A 20,746-nucleotide genomic window follows, 5' to 3' on the forward strand; every position below is an offset into this window, starting at 1 on the left:
CCTGGCTCTGTCTGAAATAATAGACCACGTGAATTCAAAGTCTAACATAAATGTTCTGCTATTTTATTATTAGCAACAAAGAAAATTTAAATGGAATGTCAGTCAGGTTTTTATGTTTTCCTCTGCAGCTGCAAGCTTCAGCTAAAAAAATCTCTGCCCTATCTATATCGCCTAGATTTTTATGAATCTCACAACCCAAATTCAAATATTTTGATTTTTTTTAGTATGATTTTAGGGCCCCTGGTGTGTGAAAAAGCTATGGTGGCAAGTGCCACTTCTAATCCATATAAATGTCATGAATTCCCGCAATAGATTTCTCCTTTCAGTTTCTTTAAATAGCCACAAATTCCTAAGAAAATGTTTACAGTTTATTACCAAGATTTGTATTTATTTGATTCTCACATTTTCTACTACTGGTTCTAGTATCTCAAATTCCTAGATGAATAATAGAGCCAATATAATAGAGGCCATTGGATTAAAAGAAATTCAACCAAATTTGCTCCATACAATTAACACACAACGCATTTGTTTAATAAATTTGTATGTATGTCTTAGAGTAATTTAAACACATAGAATGTTTTTGTTTTCATTTATCTGCAAAAAAATGTTGAAATCTTTCTTATAAAATACTACAGTCTCTTTCTCATTGACTATTCCCACCAGGTGCAAGGAACCATTTTCCCAGCTCCCAATTTCAATCCCATAATGGATGCCCAAATGCTAGGGGGAGCACTCCAAGGATTTGGTAAGCCTGATTATTTCTATTATCTTTTGTTATAATTTTTTTTCACTTTACCTTGTTTTAAGATTGTAATATGGGTGTAAATAGCTGATGTCTAACAGAAGGAAACACAGATTAAAACAAAAAGCTGGGCAAAGAAATAGAATAAGAAGAAAAATAATAGAAAAGGACAATAATGGTAAACCAATTTGCTCTCTCAATTGCAACTCTGATCTTGACACGTTTTTGCCTTAAATCCTTAAATGTCTCATCACTAACTACATTAAATGAAATCCCAAACCAAAAATCATCCTAGGAAAAAACATCCTTCTTTGACCTTGTTTGTTTACTAGCCTTTTTTCTTTTCTTTCTTGTTTTTTTTTTTTTTTTGCTACTTCCATTTCCAGCCAAATCAAACATTCTGCTGTTCCCCAAACTGGATCTGTTTTTCCACATCTCTATAAACTAGTCCAATAATCCCCTGCCTGGAATGCTATTTTCTTCTCCTGTTATTTTGCATTCAAATTCTTTTCAAGATTCTCTTCAAATAATTCTTCCTCTTTGAATCATACTTTGGGCACTCCAAACTCAACCAGCCATGCCAACCCCCAGGGCACCCTCTTCTGCACTCTTGTGTCACTGATCTCATTTTCATTGTACTTGTCCTTTTGTGTCACCTCGGACTTCAGAGAGCTCCCAGAGTGTGGTGTCTGGCATGCAGGTGCTTAATAAATGGATGTTCAATGAATGAAACTAGAGTTTAGAAAAGGACTGTAGAGATAAGGGAGGAAAACTGTTGAGTTCTTTAAAAAAAAGATTTAATCTTTAAGAAATGAAATGGAGCTGGTAAACATCCATATATTTTCCTTAACTAAAACCTGTTTTAAGACTTCTGATGAGCATGAAGATAAACATTGAAATTTTGCATAAAACATGCAAAGCCTCTCATAAGAAACAAGCTCTTAACTTTAAAGACAAAATCGCCTTTATGATAACTATGCTCTGTGTGTGTATGCGTGTGTATGTGTACGTGAGCATGAACACATGCATGCATGCTCATTTTTGTGTTTTATTCACCAGCAGAATCTCACAGGAAAATAATAAAGGACTTCAAATATGCTCTCTAAAGCTGACTTGAGGAGTTTGCAATGCTTTCATGCCTTTTAAAATATCAGTCATCACTAGAAAAATAGAGACAAGTTAACAAAAAGTTATGGATTAACTTTGTCTTCAGGAGAGTAATTTTTGCTTTAAAACTATACATCAATATATTCATTGAAAAAATTTTTCTTTGCTCCAGTTTCAATTCTCCTGTCATAGCAACTTTAGGGTCAGAATGTAGGTTCAATTTGACCATTGTAATTTTTTGCTTGTCAGTGTTTTAGACTGAAGAATTCCAGGAGGTTTAGGATTTGATCGCATACTGTCCACTCCAGCATGCCACAGCAAGAATGCATCTCAAAATGCTTTAAAGTCTATCCAACCTGATGACCCTGGCAAAGTGTAATTTAAAGATAATTGTTCATGTTTTCCTTGGCTACTGTGGGTTTTTTTTCCAGTTTTACAGAGATATAATTGATATCTAACATTGTATAAGTTTAAGATGTACAATGTGATGATCTGACAGGTATATATATATTGTGAAATTATTACACAATAAGGCTACTAACCTCCCTTTACCTGACAAAATGATAATTGTTGTTGTTGTTGTTGTTGTTATGGTGAGAACATTTAAGATTTACTCTCTTAGCAACTTTCAAGTATACAACACAGTATTGTTAACTATAGTCACCACACTGTATATTAGATCCCCAGAACTTATTCCTCTTATAATTGAAAGCTTGTACCCTTTGACCAGCATCTCCCCCATTCCCCACCCTTCAACCCCGGCTGTTTCTGAGTTCAGCTGTTTTAAATACTACATAAAAGTGGTATCATACAGTATTTGTCTTTCTCTGACTCATTTCACTTAGCATAATACCCTTGGGATTTATCCATGTTTTCTCAAACAGCAGGATTTTCTTCTTTTTATGACTAAATAATATTCCACTGTATGTATATATGTGTGTGTGAGAGAGAGAGACAGAGAGAATCACATTTTCTTTATCCTTTCATCTGTTGATAGAACTTCAGTGGTTTGCACTACAGTGAATATGGAGGTGCAGATATCTTAATGAGATAATGATTTCATTTACTTTAGATAAACACCCAGAAGTAGGATTGCTGTATCATTCTGTTTTTAATTTTTTGAGGAACTTCCACACTGTTTTCCATTGTGGCTATACCAATTTACATTCCTACCAATGGGAATTCCCTTTTCTCCACATTTCTTCTTGTCTTTTTGATAATAGTCATTCTAATAGGTGTGAAGTGATATTTCATTATAGTTTTGATTTGCATTTCCTTGATGATTAGTGATATTGAGCAGCTTTTCATGTACTTATGGGCCATTTTTATGTCTTCTTTAGAAAAATATCTATTCAGGTTCTTTGCCCATTTTTAATTAGATTATTTGGTTTTTGCTATTGAGTTGTATGAGATTCTTATGTATTTTAGATATTAATCCCTTATCAGGTATATGGTTTGTAAATATTTTCTCCCTTTCTGTAGATTGCTTTTTCATTCTGTTGTTTCTTTTGCTCTTCAGAAGCTTTCTAGTTTGATGATGTAGTTCCACTTGATTTTTGACTTGGCTACTGTGTTTTACTTAGAAAAATCAGAAAGCAAAAAAATACTCTAAAGCAAATGAAAATGAGTAGTTTTAACAAAAATTGTCTTAAATTGTATAAAAATTCACCAATCACACTAAAAAGGAATAACTCTCAGTTAATATTCCTTAATAGTGCAGTCCAGTATCCTTACCATTAGAAGCTACTTTCCCAAGCTGTGCAGTCTTAGAATAACTGTGTTTATTTTGTCTCAATTAACATATGTAATTCCCAAATCATCCCTGTGAGATGCTAGACAACTGGAACTATTTTTAACCTACATGCCTAATTCTTGACAAAGCTACATCAAGTCAAAATCTTTTTTGAAACAGTCAGTGCTATTTAGAGTGGACGTCCTTGCTTTGTTCCTTATCTTTGTCCCCATTAAGTATATGTTCCCTATAGGTTTTGCTGAGAGTTTTCATCTTAAACAGGTGTTAGATTTTGTCAAAGGCTTTTTCTTCATCTGTCGATACAGTCAACAGTTTCTATTCTTTATTCTATTGATGTAATAAATTATGTTAATTGATTTTCAAATGTTGAGATAAGACTTGCATACCTGAAAGAAACACCACTTGGTCATAATGCACAATTCTTTTTATACAGTATTGAATTCAATTTGCCAATTTTTTTGAAGAATTTTTACATCTGTGTTCATGACAGATATTGGTCTGTAGTTTTCCTCTCTTGTAATGCTTTCTCTGGTTTTGGTAGTAGGGAAATGCTGACCTCATAGGATGATTTAGGAAGTATTCCCTCTGCTTATATCTTCCGGAAGAGACCGTAAACAAACAAAAGAATCATATAATTTTATTCTTTAAAAGTTTGGTAGAGTTCACCAGTGAACCCATCAGGGCCAGGTGATTTCTGTCTTGACAAGTTATTTAATATGTGTTTTACTTCTTTAATAGATATAGGCCTATTCATACTGTCTATTTCTCTTTGTGTAAGTTTGGGTAGATCGTGTCTTTGAAGAAATTGATCCATTTCATCTACAGTATCAAATTTATGGGCACAGAGTTGTTCTTAGCATTCCTTTCTTATCCTTTTCATATCCATAGTATCTGTAGTAATGTACCCTCTTTCATTTCTGATATCAGTAATTGTATCTTCTCTCTCTTTTTTCTTAGTTAACCTGGCTAGGGGCTTATCAATTTTATTGATTTTTTCAAAGAATGAGCTTTCAGGTTAATTGATTTTCTCTAGCAATTTCCCGTTTTCAATTGAATTTATTTCCACTCTAATTTTCATTGTTTATTTGCTTTGGCTTCCTTTAGACTTAATTCATTCTTTTATTCAATTTCCTAAGGTGGAAGTTTATATTCGTGATTTTAGGTATTTATTTCCCACATATTTATTCAGAGCCATAAATTTTCCTCTAAGCATTTCATTTCCTGCATCTCACAAATTTTAATAGTTTATATTTTCATTTTCATTTAGTTTGAATTTTTTAAATTCTCTTGAGTCTTTTTTGTGTTATTTGCAAGTGTGTTGTTTAATCTCCAAGAATTTTAGGTTTTCCATCTATCTTTCTGTTATTGATTTCTGGTTTAATGCCACTGTGGTCTGAGAGCTTATTTTGTATGGTTTCTATTATTTTAAACTGGTTAAGGTATATTTTATGTAGTCTATCTTAGTATTACATGTGAGCTTGAGAACAACAACAATCTGTTGTTGTTGGATGAAGTATTCTATAGATATCAATTATATCAAATTGATTGATGATGTTATTGATTTCAAACATGTGCTTTTAAGTTTTCTGCCTGCTGGAATTGTCCATTTATGATAAAGAGGTCCTAAACTACTGATAAAATAGTGGATTCATCTGTTTCTTCTAGCAGTTCTATCAGTTTTTGCCTCATGTATTTTGATGCTGTTTTATTGGGCTCACACATATGAAGATTTATAATATCATCTTGGAGAAGTGGCCCCTTTATCATTATGTAATGGTTCTTTTTATCCCTGATAATTTTCCTTCTTCTGAAGTTTTTTGTGTTAAAATTAATATAGCTACTCCAGCTTTTTTTTCAATATGTTAGCATAGTATATCTTCCTCTATTCCATTATAATCTATCTGTGTAGACCACTCAGTGCTATTTAGATATAATTTGAAATTTCAGTAATAATTATTTTCTTGCTTAGTAGACCACTTTTACCTATTTGACCATATAATCAATGTTTATTATTCACAGATTCCACATATGCTAATTTGTCTACTCGTAAAATTCATTCATAACACCAAAATCAACATTTGCAGTACTTTCATGCTCATTAACAGGCATATGCAGAGAGGTGTAAACTTTGAGTCATCAGAGTGCATATTCCAGCTGAGATTAGACAAGATGATGCTTTCCCTTCTTGTTTCAGCTCTTACACTATTAACAAGTGTCCTTTTTGTGGTTTATTTAATGCTACAATTTTTTTGTATCTTTATGCTTTTTGTTGGTGATTGTGTTCTTTAAAATGCCCCCCAAATGTTGTGATGAATGTTCCCAAGCACAAGAAGAAATATTACGGAGAAAATATGTGCATCAATAAGCTTCATTCAGACATGAGTTCTAATGCTGTTGGCCATGAGATTAATGTTAATAAATCACTAATATAGTGCATCCAGAAAAAAAAGATAAAATTCACTGTCTATGCATGAAGCCGCCCAGAAAAATGCTAAAGTAAAATCTGATCTAAGTTATAAAGCTATGGAAAAGCAGCTAAATTTGTGAGTTCGTGAGAAAAAAACTAATAATATAAAAAGTGTAGTGATCAGCTTTCTCTTGAAAGTAGTGATAGATGCCTTGCATGTTTCAAAAGGTGATACGGTGAGGGGAGGAGCAAGATGATGGGGGAGTAGGAGACCTAAATTTCGTCTGGTCCCAGGAATTCAGCTAGATAGTTATCAAACCATTCAGAACACCTATGAACACAACAGGAGATCGTAGAAAAGAATAGCAGCAACTCTCTGAACAGAAAAGCGACCACTTTCTGGAAGGTAGGACGTGTGGAGAAGTGAATCTGAGGCGATATTCGGGAAGATAGACGGCAGGGGAGGGGGCCTCCATCAGCCGCTACCGACAAGTGATAGAGCAGCGGAGCACAAAATCAGAACTTTTAGAAGTCTGCTCCGCCGAGGGACGTCGCTCCAGTGGCTAAGCGGGGGGTGGAACCCTCGCTGGGACAGTGTGGTCTCAGGACCCTCGGGGTCACAGAAAGACCAGGGGTGCCTGAGTGCGACAGAGCTCCCAGGTATTGGGGCACGGAAGCTGGCTGCAAAGACAGAGCAGAGGAGTGGGCTCTCAGCTTGGGGTTATCATAAATAGTGATCCACGGCACAGTCAGGCCACTGCTCTTCCAGCAGAGACCCAACAAGCTGCAGATCCAGGGAGATTCCCCCTCCTCCCCCGGGAAGAGCGGTGCGAGAGTGCACTGCAGGAATCTGCTGGGTTTGGAGACTCCACACGGGGTCATGAGCCAGAGACAGGAACGCTCGGTCACAGGCTGGGTGAGCACGGAGTGCGGCCGTGGACCGGGGAGACAGGAATGATTGACTGCTTTTTTCTGGGGGCGCACTGAGGAGCAGGGCCCCGAGTTCTCGGCTCCTCCAGAGCGGAGATTGGGAGGTCACCATTTTCACTCTCATCCCCAAAGCTGTACGGAAAGCTTGCAGGGAACAAAAGCTCCTGAGAGCAAACCCGAGCAGATTACTTAGCCCGGACCCAGCAAGGGCGGGGCAATTCCCCCTCCGGCAAAGACATTTGAGAACCACAGCGACAAGCCCCTCCACCAGAAGATCAGCAAGCATAGCCAGCCAAAACCAAGTTTGCTGATCAATGAGAATGACAAAACTCCAGGACTAGGGGAATATAGCACATAGAATTCATGGCTTCTTTCCCCCCCGATTCTTTAGTCTTTCAAAGTTAATATTTTTAATTTTCTTTTTTTTATTTTTCTATTTCTTTTTTAAATTTTTCTTTTTCCCTTTTTCAACCAACATCTTATCACTCCCTTTTTTAAAAATCTTTTTTATTTTTCATTTTTAGAGTCATATTCTATCCCTTCATAGTAGTTAACCTTATTTTTGGTATATATATAAGTTGTTCTCTCTTTAAAATATGGGATACATTTTCTTCAAACAGACCAAAATATACCCTAAATCTCTATTGTATGGCTTTGTTCTAGTCTCCTGCCTGATCACATTCTCTCCCTTTCTTTTTTTTTAATTTCTCTTCTTTCTTTTTTCAACCAACTTCTTATCTTATCAATTCCTTTTATAAAATCTTTTATAAATTTCACCTTTACAGTCACATTCCATCCCTTCATCATATTTACCCTTATTTTTGTATATATATAAATTTTTCTTTCTTTAAAATTTTGGGAGGCACGTTCTTCTAACAGACCAAAATATGCCCAAAATCTAGTGTGTGGCACTGATCTATTCACCAGCCTGATCATATTTGATCATATTCTTTATTTTTTTATCTTTTTCTTTTTCTTTTTTTTCTTTCTTTTTTCTTTCTTTTTTCTTTCTTTCCCTTTCTTTTCCCCCATTTCAAGTCTCTTCTGATTTGTTCAGTGTATATTTTTCTGGGGTCCTTTATACCCTGTTACCATTTTGTTCTCTCAATCATCTATTCTCCTCTGGACAAAATGACAAGATGGAAAAAATTACCTCAAAAAAAAAGAACAAGAGGCAATACCGACTGCCACGGAACTAACCAATATGGACCTTAGTAAGATGTCGGAACTAGAGTTCAGAATGACGATTATGAAGATACAAGCTGGGTTTGAAAAAAGCATGGAAGACACTAGAGAAACCCTTTCTGGAAAATAAATTAAATAAAATCTAACCAAGTCAAAATCAAAAAGGCTATTAATGAGGTGCAATCAAAAATGGAGGCTCTAACTGCTAGGATAAATGAAGTAGGAAAGAATTAGTGATATAGAAGACCAAATGATGGAAAATAACAAGCTGAGAAAAAGAGAGATAAACAACTCCTGGATCATGAGGGCAGAATTCAAGAGATAAGTGATACCATAAGATGAAACAATATTAGAATAATTGGGATCCCAGAAGAAGAAGAAAGAGGGGAAGAAGGTATATTAGAGCAAATTATAGCAGAGAACTTCCCTAATTTGGGGAAGGAAACAGGCATCAAAATCCAAGAGGCACAGAGAAACCCCCTCAAAATCAATAAAAATAGGTCAACACCCTGACATCTATGGGTAAAACTTACCAGTCTCAGAGACAAAGGGAAAATCCTGAAAGCAATCGGGACAAGAGATCTTAACCTACAATGGTAGAAACATTAAATTGGCAACAGACCTATCCACAGAGACCTGGCAGGCCAGAAAGGACTAGCATGATATATTCAGAGCACTAAATGAGAAAAATATGCAGCCAAAAATACTATATCCAGCTAGGCCGTCATTGAAAAAGTTTCCAGGACAAACAAAAACTAAAGGAATTTGCAAACACGAAAACAGCTCCACAAGAAATATTGAAAGGGGTCCTCTAAGCAAAGAGAGAATCTAAAAGTAACATAGACTAGAAAGGAACAGAGACAATATACAGTAACAGTCACCTTACAGGCAATACAATGGCACTAAATTCATATCTTTCAATAGTTACCCTGAATGTAAATGGGCTAAATGCCCCAATCAAAAGACACAAGGTATCAAATTGGATGAAAAAACAAGACCCATCAATATGCTGTCTGCAAGAGACTCATTTTAGACCCAAAGACACCTCCAGATTGAAAGTGAGAGGGTGGAAAACTATTTACCATGCTAATGGACACCAAAAGAAAGCTGGGGTGGCAATCCTTATATCAGACAAATTAGATTTTAAACCAAAGACTATAATAAAAGATGAGGAAGGACACTATATCATACTTAAAGGATCTATCCAACAAGATTTAACAATTGTAAATATCGATTCCCCTAACATGGGAGCAGCCAATTATATAAGGCAATTAATAACAAAAGCAAAGAAACATATTGACAACAATACAATAATAGTGGGGGACTTTACCACCCCCGTCACTGAAATGGGCAGATCATCTAAGCAAAAGATCAACAAGGAAATAAAGGCTTTAAATGACACACTGGATCAAACAGACTTCACAGATATATTCAGAACAGTCCATCCCAAAGCAACAGAATACACATTCATCTCTAGTGCCCATGGAACATTCTCCAGAATAGATCACATCCTAGGTCACAAATCAGGTCTCAACCAGTACCAAAAGATTGGGATCATTCTCTGCATATTTTCAGACCACAATGCTTTGAAACTAGAACTCAATCATAAGAAGAAAGTTGGAAAGAACTCAAATACATGGAGGCCAAAGAGCATCCTATTAAAGAATGAATGGGTCAACCAGGAAATTAAAGAAGAATTTAAAAAATTCACGGAAACTAATGAAAATGGAAACACAACTGTTCAAAATCTTTGGGATGCAGCAAAGGCAGTCCTAAGAGGAAAGTATATAGCAATACAAGGCTTTCCCAAGAAATAAGAAAGGTCTCAAATACACAACCTAACCCTACACCTAAAGGAGCTAGAGAAAAAACAGCAAATAAAGCCTAAACCCAGCAGGAGAAGAGAACTAATAAAGATCAGAGCAGAAATCAAAATGAACTAGAAACCAAAAGAACGGTAGAACAGATCAATGAAACTAGGAGCTGGTTCTTTGAAAGAATTAATAAGATTGATAAACCCCTGGCCAGAGTTATCAAAAAGAAAAGAGAAAAGACCCAAATAAATAAAATCATGAATGAAAGAGGAGAGATCACAACCAACACCAAAGAAATACAAACAATTATAAAAACATATTACGAGCAACTATATGCCAGCAAATTAGATAATCTAGAAGAAATGGATGCATTCCTAGAGATGTATAAACTACCAATACTGAAACTGGAAGAAATAGAAAACATGAGCAGACCCATAACCACTAAGGAAATTGAAGCAGTCATCAAAAATCTCCCAACAAACAAGAGCCCAGGGCCAGATGGCTTCCCAGGGGAATTCTACCAAACATTTCAAGAAGAATTAATACCTATCCTTCTGAAACTGTTCCAAAAAATAGAAATGGAAGGAAAACTTCCAAACTCATTTTATGAGGCCAGCATTACCTTGATCCCAAAACCAGACAAAGACCCCATCAAAAAGGAGAATTATAGACCAATATCCCTGATGAACATGGATGCAAAAATTCTCATCAAAATACTAGCCAATAGGACCCAACAGTACATTAAAAGGATTATTCACCATGACCAAGTGGGATTTATCCCTGGGCTGCAAGCTTGGTTCAACATCCACAAATCAATCAATGTGATACAATATATTAATAAAAGAACAAGAACCATATGATGCTCTCAATAGATGCAGAAAAAGCATTTCACAAAGTACAGCATCCTTTCTTGATCAAAACTCTTCAGGCTATAGGGATAGAGGGGACATACCTCAATATCATAAAAGCCATCTATGAAAAACCCACAGCAAATATCATTCTCAATGGGAAAAAACTGAGAGTCTTCCCCCTAAGGTCAGGAACACGGCAGGGATGTCCACTATCACCACTGCTATTCAACATATACTAGAAGTCCTAGCCACAGCAATCAGACAACAAAAAGAAATAAAAGGCATCCGAATCAGCAAAGAAGAAGTCAAACTCTCACTCTTTGCAGACGATATGACACTTTATGTGGAAAATCCAAAAGACTCCACCCCAAAACTGCTAGAACTTATACAGGAATTCAGTAAAGTGGCAGGATATAAAATTAATGCACAGAAATCAGTGGCATTTCTATACACCAACAACAAAACAGAAGAAAGAGAAATTAAGGAGTTGATCCCATTTACAACTGCACCCAAAACCATAAGATACCTAGGAATAAATCTAACCAAAGAGGCAAAGGATCTGTTCTCAGAAAACTATAAAATACTCATGAAAGAAATTGAGGAAGACACAAAGAAATGGAAAAACATTCCATGCTCATGGATTGGAAGAACAAATATTGTGAGGATGTCTATGCTACCTAGAGAAATCTACACATTTAATGCAATCCCTATCCAAATACCATCCACTTTTTTTCAAAGAAATGGAACAAATAATCCTAAAATTTGTATGGAACCAGAAAAGACCCCGAATAGCCAGACGAATGTTGAAAAAGAAAAGCAAAGCTGGTGGCATCACAATTCCTGACTTCAAGCTCTATTACAAAGCTGTCATCATCAAGACAGTATGGTACTGGCACAAAAACAGACACATAGATCAAGGGAATAGGAGAGAGAATCCACAAATGGACCCTCAACTCTATGGTCAACTAATCTTCGACAAAGCAGGAAAGAATGTCCACTGGAAAAAAGACAGTCTCTTCAACAAATGGTGTTGGGAAAATTAGACAGCCACATGCAGAAGAATGAAACTGGACCATTTCCAGACACCACACACAAAAATAGACTCAAAATGGTTGAAAGACCTCAATGTGAGACAGGAGTCCATCAAAATCCTAGAGGAGAACACAGTCAGCAACCTCTTTGACCTCAGCTGCAGCAACTTCTTCCTAGAAACATCGCCAAAGGCAAGGGAAGCAAGGGCAAAAATGAACTATTGGGACTTCATCAAGATAAAAAGCTTTTGCACAGCAAAAGAAACAGTCAACAAAACCAAAAGACAACCGACAGAATGGGAGAAGATATTTGCAAATGACATATCAGATAAAGGGCTAGTATCCAAAATCTATAAAGAACTTATCAAACTCAACACCCAAAGAACTACGAATCTAATCAAGAAATGGGCAGAAGACATGAACAGATATTTTTCCAAAGAAGACATACAAATGGCCAACAGACACATGAAAAAATGCTCAACATTGCTTGGCATCAGGGAAATTCAAATCAAAACCTCCATGAGATACCACCTCACACCAGTCAGAATGGCTAGAATTAACAAGTCAGGAAAAGACAGATGTTGGCGGGGATGCGGAGAAAGGGGAACCCTCCTCCACTGTTGGTGGGAATGCAAGCTGGTGCAGCCACTCTGGAAAACAGTATGGAGGTTCCTCAAAAAGTTGAAAATGGAGCTCCCCTATGACCCAGCAATTGCACTACTGGGTATTTACCCCGAAGATACAAATGTAGTGACCCGAAAGTGTACATGCACCCCAATGTTTATAGCGGCAATGTTCACAATAGCCAAACTATGGAAAGAGCCAAGATGTCCAGCAACAGATGAATGGATAAAGAAGATGTGGTATATATACACAATGGAATATTATGCAGCCATAAAAAAAACAAACAAACAAACAAACAAACACGAAATCTTGCCATTTGGAACGACATAGATGGAACTAGAGGGTATTATGCTAAGCGAAATAAGTCAATCAGAGAAAGACATGTATCATATGATCTCACTGATATGAGGAATTCTTAATCTCAGGAAACAAACTGAGGGTTGCTGGAGTGGTGAGGGGTGGGAGGCATTGGGTGACTGGGTGATAGACATTGGGCAGGGTATGGGCTATGGTGAGCTCTGTGAATTGTGTAAGACTGTTGAATCATAGATCTGTACCTCTGAAAAAAATAATACGTTATATGCTTAAAAAAAAAAAGATAGTAGGAAGGGAAAAATGAAGGGGGGGAATCGGAGGGGGAGACAAACCATGAGAGACTACAGACTCTGAGAAACAAACTGAGGGTTCTAGAGGGGAGGGGGGTGGGGGGATGGGTTAGCCTGGTGATGGGTATTAAAGAGGGCACATACTGAATGGAGCACTGGGTGTTATACGCAAACAATGAATCATGGAACACTACATCAAAAACTAATGATGTAATGTATGGTGATTAACATAACATAATAAAATAAAATTTTTTTTAAAAAGTGATACAGCATAAAAACTATTAAACTTTCAGGTGAACAAGTTCTATAGATACCTCCTTCAGATATTCTTTAAAATCACCTCCTAAATTTTATACAGGAAAAGCATATGAGAAAAAAAGGATTTCAATGCTGATGAGACAGGCTTATTTTTTTAAGGACATTGGCAAACAAACATATTAGTTGTAAATGGCATTTCTGTTGACAAAAATATTGTGATCAGAGGTTGTAGAAATCTGTATTTCCCTTCAGAGCAATAGTTCAGCATCTATTAATTCAGTGTTCATAACAACTTTGTAGAAAACTACCACAAATAACAAGAATCACTGTGTATCATAGAAGCCTATAAAATTGCTATGGTTTGTTATGCCAGGCTTTTAGTTAAACCAGAAAATAAAAGAATTACCTAGAAATTCTTGTCAGAATGCAATAGAATAAGAAAAACTTAAAATGACGATAAAGGAGAAATCAAACATTTTATTATGCGTAGAGTATATTGTTTGTATCTCAAAATCTAAGCTAATCAATGAAAAAGTTATTAAAAATAATGAGAGTTCAGTAATTTTTTTGAATACAAGGTAATTTTAGGTTTATAAAATTCAATGTCACTTATTTAATTAAGCAATTATGTGTTAGGAAACAAAATAAAAATAAAGTAACTTTAATGTCAATATAAATGCAAATATGAGTATTTTTTAACAAAATAAAGTCTCTTGCCATTTATAAAAACTCCACAAACCTTTACTAAATCTTTTAGAAAAGAAAAACTGAAATAATTCAGCAGATATAGTGACAAAAAGACAACTTTTCAAAATGGATTCCTAAATTTACAGTTATTTTAATAAAAACTTTTAATAAAGTTTTGAGATTCATATAAAATTAATCTGAAATATCCTGGTAGAATAAATGAGCAAGAATTGCTATGAACACTTTGAAAAATGGAGATTCAGTCAGAGAGGTAGGTTGTAGATAATCTCAACAGAACAACACAAAAAAACAGAAGACTATAATAATAATATAAATATGAAGACAGTAAAAATAACAATGGATATAACTGAAAAAATCTTCTATTTATTATTAAAAATTTGTCCCCTTTGGAATTCCCATCATGCAGTTAACAGACTCCTACAAAACTCCTTAGTGTCCTTTGAGTCCAGGGCATTAACAAGCTAGCCCCAGGGCGATATGTTGCTCTATGCCTCTCACAAACCAGAGATTTCAGTGTTTGGAGCTGATTCTATGCCTCCCTCCTTCCATTTTACACATCCTATCATTTCTCTCACCTGCATAAAACACCCTGCTCTTTCTTTTGTTTCACAGGGCATAGTTATCTATGTAAATTCTAGTCACTAGCCCTCATTCACTAGATATTTCAGCACCTGACCGCTTTCCTAAGAACCAAGGGCATCCAGGATGGCTTTAATTTCCAAAAAGATGATCTGCTTAACACCTTGCCTTTCAATTCCTTTTTCTCCTCTTCTCCATTAAATATCTACTTTTGTCAAATAAAATTTGTAACACAGAATTAAATAGGCAAGGAAGACTTTATTCAAGACTATTGCAACAGAAATCAAGACTTTAGCAACAGAGGAAAGAACTCAATTCCTCTGAAACAAAGGGCAAGAGAGTTTTTAAGCACACAGGGGGAGGTGAGAGACTAGTTGAAAAGTACTGGAGAACACTGGGAGTTGGGGGTGTTTGTCAATGCAATTAGGTCATCTGTTTTTGCTAGTCAGTTCTTAAGAAAGTTAGGTTCCTATCTACCCACAGAGACTAGGAGATAGGGATTCTATCTTTCTTGATGATTATATTTCAAAGAGATGGCTCCCAATATTTTGGGAAAGACATTTCTGGACTGTAAAACTGGCAAGTGATTGGCAGATTTATATCTCAAAGGAGTAAAGAATTTATAATACAAGTTTTCCAAAGTAAATGCTCTCAGAAAAGGGGGATCAAGGCACACAGTCACAAAGAAACCTATCTAAATTTTAGTCAAGCTGAGGGAAATGTTCAGGCCTTTTTGTCACTCTACTATGACTATAGTTAGAGCTAAATTTGTCTAAACTAGTTGTGCATTCAGGTGTTATAGCAGTGCAGTGAGTTGGCATATAAGGAAACAAAGGCCTCATACAGCCCAGAAACAACCTCAGTTACAGGAGAAAGAGGCCATATTCCATGCCAACCATAAGAGGTTCACACAGTCCCTCAGAAGGTTACACAGCCCTCGCTCGTACTTTCATACTTTCCTTGTCCATTACTCTTCCTTCTTCTGGAGGTTTTGAACTGTAGCTGTTATTTTTGTCTTAATGTATGTTCATTATAAATTCTATCTCCTTAACTGTAAAATGAGAAAGATGTTGTACCCGTTTAAATACTAATCAGCTTGAAGGTCAAGGAAGCCTTTTTTGGTGGGTAGGAAAGGTGGCTGAAGAAAGACCATATTTTTATTCTTCTGTATTTTTTAATTGGATCTTTTTAAAGGAAAATCTGTAGGCATAGCACCAAAATGAGAGATAGGAAGAACCTAGCATTCATCAAGTGTTGCTCTGTGATTTCCGATTTTAGTTAAAATTGCTCACTGCTTTAAAGTACCATCAGGGATAATGCCTGCACCATAGTTTTTGATCCTTAGATAATGGCTTCTTCCAAACTACAGAATAGCAACTTTACTAATCTTCAAATATTATTCTTTTCCAGGCTGTGACAAAGACATGCTGATCAACATTCTAACTCAACGCTCTAATGCACAAAGGCTGATGATTGCGGAGGCGTACCAGAGCATGTATGGCCGGGTAGGCTCTCTTCATCTTGACCTGTTTCTAGGGCAAACTCCTGGGAAATCACAACCCTTTCAGAAAACAGATACTGTTATTCTTTTCAGTCTCACAGATTACAAAGATCTCAGACTCCACTGTATGTCAGAAACAGTTCCTATGCCTCTACCATGTTTCAAGGAATGTAAGAAAGATGTATCTATGTGTGAGGTATGTTCACACTTACAGTGACTCCATCAGTCCTCTCTCAAAAATCATTCAGCTCCATAAAATGAAAGTTCTGATAGTCTTACACTGCTAGTTGGTCCAATTAGGCTAAAAATGCTGCGCTGGAAACACCCCTGTGTCAAGCTTTAGGGAAGGCAGAGAAAGGGCTAATGATCACTGGCTCAAAAAAATAAGATCTTTCCTGCAATTCTCCACAGGTCTTCACCTAACTCTCAACCAAAGTGAATTCTGACTAGCTTTTCTTCTCACAGCATGCAGTTGTAGAGACCATTAAAAAAGAATGGCAGTTAAAAATAGTTTAAGGCAATAAAACTATCCATAGTGCTTTAAAGTAATCACATTCTAATTTCAAAGCAAGTACCATTAAAGATTCCTTTCTTTTGTTATGCATTTAAACCACAGATTCAGAACAAAAACTCTTCAGGCCAAAGGGCCTGAAATGCAATTACTTTGTCAACTGAGCATTACTGATGAAACACTATCATAAAACTTTCTCTATAGAGCTAGCTCTTATAAATTCACTCCATCTCTAAACCTCAGTCTTTGAACAGCTATAATACATGAAATAAAGGAGAGCTCTCTGTTGTAAAATAAATTAATAATCGAAGAAGCTACCACTACTAGTTATATTAGTTGAATTTAGCCATAAAAGGAAACCAGTTATGCTTTTTTTTTTTCAGGTAAAACTGCTATCGTAGCTTATATTCCTATGATACCAGTGCTAGTTTTCTTTTGAAAGAGAACATAAAAACTATAAAAGTTCTAGCATCACTAATCTAATATTGTTTTAATATGCATATGTCATAAGAATGGTCATTTTTCAGTGTTTTTTTAACCCAAAGGTTTGCATACATCTTTGCATTTTATACATCAAGTTAATTTAGGTTGAAGGCATTACTTTACTATATTCTACAAAATTACACTAAAACAGATTAAAACATTAAGAAATGAGATACTCAAGGAATGTAAAATACATTGAACAATTTATACTCTCAAAGGTCTCAAAGTTTGTTAAACTCTACCTTCTGTTGAACAATCTATATTGCATGGAAATCTTGGCTAACAACACAATCTCACCAGTGGAAGACAATGAGTCATGCTGGCCCCTTTCCTCCAAAATATCCTTGTCATACAGTTGGTTATCAAGCCTTGAAAATTATTTTTCCTCTCACATTTCTCTCTTCTTCTCTCACTTACGCAGTCTTGATTCATTTGGCACCCAGACTAATGTGAAACTTATAACTGGTACCTACCTTCGTGCCTTCCCACTCTGGTCTAGCCTCCACACTGAAGCCAGAATGATTCCAAATCTAGATTTTTGCCTCCCTCATTCCGTCCCTGAATGTTTATCTTATTTCTGCCTCACAAATATCCACAGGTCCATGGAATAAACCAATACCTTCCCAGGGCATACAAAGCCTTGCTTACCTTATTTCTGTTCTCCATTTTATTCCCTCTCCTCCTTCACACACCATCGACTGCAGCCAAACTGAACTAGTTGTACTTCTACAAATTAACTGTGCTTGCTCCCTTACCTTTAATCAGGGTGTTTTATCTATTTCAATGGCCTGACTGCCCCCCTCCACAAGCTGCACGCCTGCCCATCGTCCCAGACACTGCACACTTCCTCACACCACTAACCCTAAACAGAGTGGAATGGACTCGTGCTGCTACTGCATTCTTTACAAAACTTCCCCCCCACCCCGCCCCGGTACCTGATGACATATTAGTGAGCTTGTTTATATGTGTTTCCCTTTACCCAAGTCTAAATCCTCAAAAGTTGGAATGCATTTCATCCAGAAAGTTTAGCACAAGTGTCTATTTAACATGCCAAGATTGCTTAATTATGTTTATTGAAAGAGTGTGAAGGCATAGTTTTGGCTGCTCTTATAAACCTTTTCTGCCTGTCACATTCACCCTCTGCCCTGGGCTAGGTGCTTCCTGCTGGGGTCCCAGAATTCCCTGGACATACTGCTACCATGGCCTTGACACACTGGGTTGTGTTGGTTTACTTTTTTCTCTTGATGACTAGACTGTAATCCCCTAGAAAATCAGGGACCAGGTTATTTGCTACTATCCCTCCAGAGCTCAGCCCAGGCTCTAACATAGAAGATGAATTTCATTTACAGAATAAGGGAATCTAAGAAATTATATTTTGCTTATTTACATTTTTGTTTAAAAAAGAGGAGGGGATATCCCTGTATTATCCACTTTATACTTTTGTTATCTTCTGCTATCTTTCCCTTTCTGTGGTGAGAGTTTATAGATTTCCTGTATGTTAGTCTTTGATATTTTTATTTTTTATTAATATGGATAATTAAGATTTGACAGAATTATTTTTTTTTAGCTGCTGAGCAAAGTGCAAATCTAAGCATGCTTCATAAATACTTATTACTTGATATTTTACATTAGTGAAGAGCCGCTGAATTTCATCAACCACTTTTCCTCACCCAAAGCACACTAATCCCTACACTCAAATGAAAAGCCTTTTGGAATGCCTCTGACAGACATATTTATCAACATAATTTTTTTTTAAGATTTTATTTATTTATTTGACGGAGAGAGAGAGCTAGAGCAGGAACACAAGCAGGGGGAGTGGGAGAGAGAGAAGCAGGCCTCCCACTGAGGAGGGAGCCTGATGCAGGACTCGATCGCAGGACCCTAGGATCATGACCTAAGCCGACGGCAGACGCTTAATGACTGAGCCACCCAGGCGCCCTTTTTTATTTATTTATTTATCAACATAATTAATGAGGTCACTCCTATCTTCCACACCAAAGTAAGTACTAGGCTATAGCCAGGCAGTGAAACCAAGGGAACAACGAAACACATCTGGGGCTAGGCAGAGAAACTACACATATCTGATAAGTTTAGCAATTAGACAGTGATTCCCGAATGGGGTTCAAATTCAACCTTGCAGTAATTTATTCTCTCAATGTTCATCTGAAACAGGGATAATCAGCTCTGAAATATCCTGGCATCTGGAATTCATTACAATTGTGGTGTTGGTTATATAATTTAGTGCAGAGGCTAAGTTGCCCTGAGTCACACAAAGTTAGAACTTAAACCAAGGTTATCTGGCTCTAAATCATGCCTTTCAAAGTTTCTCAATAACGCTTGTTGTTTTCAACTGAATAAATACCAGATTTAGCAAGAGCAGATATCTATACTGTTAACTCCCTCATATTCTTCAAGGCTTTGCTCAACGTCAGCTACTCAAGAGGGCCTAATCTGATTGCCCTTTTTAAAACTGTCACCTACCCCAAAGCCTATGCCAGCACCCCAGATCCCTTTCACCTGTTTTGTTTTTTTTTCTATAACACTCACTGCCTTCTAACATACTACATAATTTATTTATATATAATTATTATTTATTGTTTGCCACCTCTCCCTAATACACGCCCCACAAGGAGAGGAATCTTTGTTTTGTTCACTAATGTGTCCAAAGCACTTGTGACAGTGGCAGGAACATAGCTGGTAGTGCAGACTCAACTGCAGCCCCTCAAAATTTAAATGTTGAAGCCCTAATCTCCCAAAGTAACTGTGTTTAAAGATAGGGCATTTAAGGAGATGATTAAGGTTAAATGAGGTCATAAGGGTGGGGGCCTAATTCTATAGGACTGCTGTTCTTAAAAAAAGAGAAAGAGATACCAGCAGTGCATGCACAAAGGAAAGACCATGTGAGGACACAACAAGAAGGCAGCCATATGTAAGCCAAAAAAAGATGCCTCACTAGAAACCAGCCCTACCAGGACCTTGATCTGGGACTCCCAGACTTCAGACTGTAAGAAAATAAATTTCTTCGGTTTAAACCACCCACTTATGGTTAGCTGTTAGGGCAACCTGAGCAGACTAATGCAATTGATACTCAATAGAGTGATGTGGGGAGAAGTTTAGATGACAGAAGAATAGGGGTATTCTAAGCTTGCCTCATCCCTCAAACACAGCTAGTTAAATATCAAATCATTTTGAACACCCAAGAAATTTATCTGAGGACTGAGAGATCAAAACTGCACAACTAGAGATAGAAAATCAGCCACATCATGGAAGGCAGGAGCTGTGGAGAGTTGATTTTGGGGAGAAAAGAATCACAGGTGCTATGAAGGGGAAGGAACCCTGATCACAGAGAAGCGAGAGAGAGAGAGAGAGAGAGAGAGAAAGCGCACACAGGGGATTGCACAAGAAAAATTCTTCCCCAAAACCACTGACTGGAAAAAGGAGAGGGACTATCTACCACAAGATTTTATAAAGAGTGGAACACAAAGTCTGAAGTTTTGATGGTCCACACCATCGCCAGGGTCATGCCTGATGGGCTTGGCAATGCTCCGGTGGGAGAGGAAGGTGGAAATTTGGAAGTGGGCAGCATGGTCAGAGGATACCCTGAGCCACACAGGGAGAAACATTTCCCCTGCTTGGAGTCAATTTGGGAATGGTAGC

At 36.8% G+C, this 20,746-nt stretch overlaps 1 protein-coding gene across 1 annotated transcript in view; it reads left to right on the plus strand.

Moving 5' to 3' along the window:
- ANXA10 (annexin A10) overlaps nucleotides 1-20,746 on the plus strand; it is an 87,954-nt gene that overhangs the window by 18,339 nt on the left and 48,869 nt on the right. The window contains exons 3-4 of the mRNA XM_078068248.1: nucleotides 574-745; nucleotides 16,005-16,099. Of these exons, the coding sequence (XP_077924374.1) occupies nucleotides 574-745; nucleotides 16,005-16,099 (267 nt within the window). The remainder of the gene's footprint in view (nucleotides 1-573; nucleotides 746-16,004; nucleotides 16,100-20,746) is intronic.

Source organism: Halichoerus grypus, chromosome 3, assembly GCF_964656455.1.
Source record: "Halichoerus grypus chromosome 3, mHalGry1.hap1.1, whole genome shotgun sequence".
Classification (NCBI taxonomy): Eukaryota; Metazoa; Chordata; class Mammalia; order Carnivora; family Phocidae; genus Halichoerus; species Halichoerus grypus.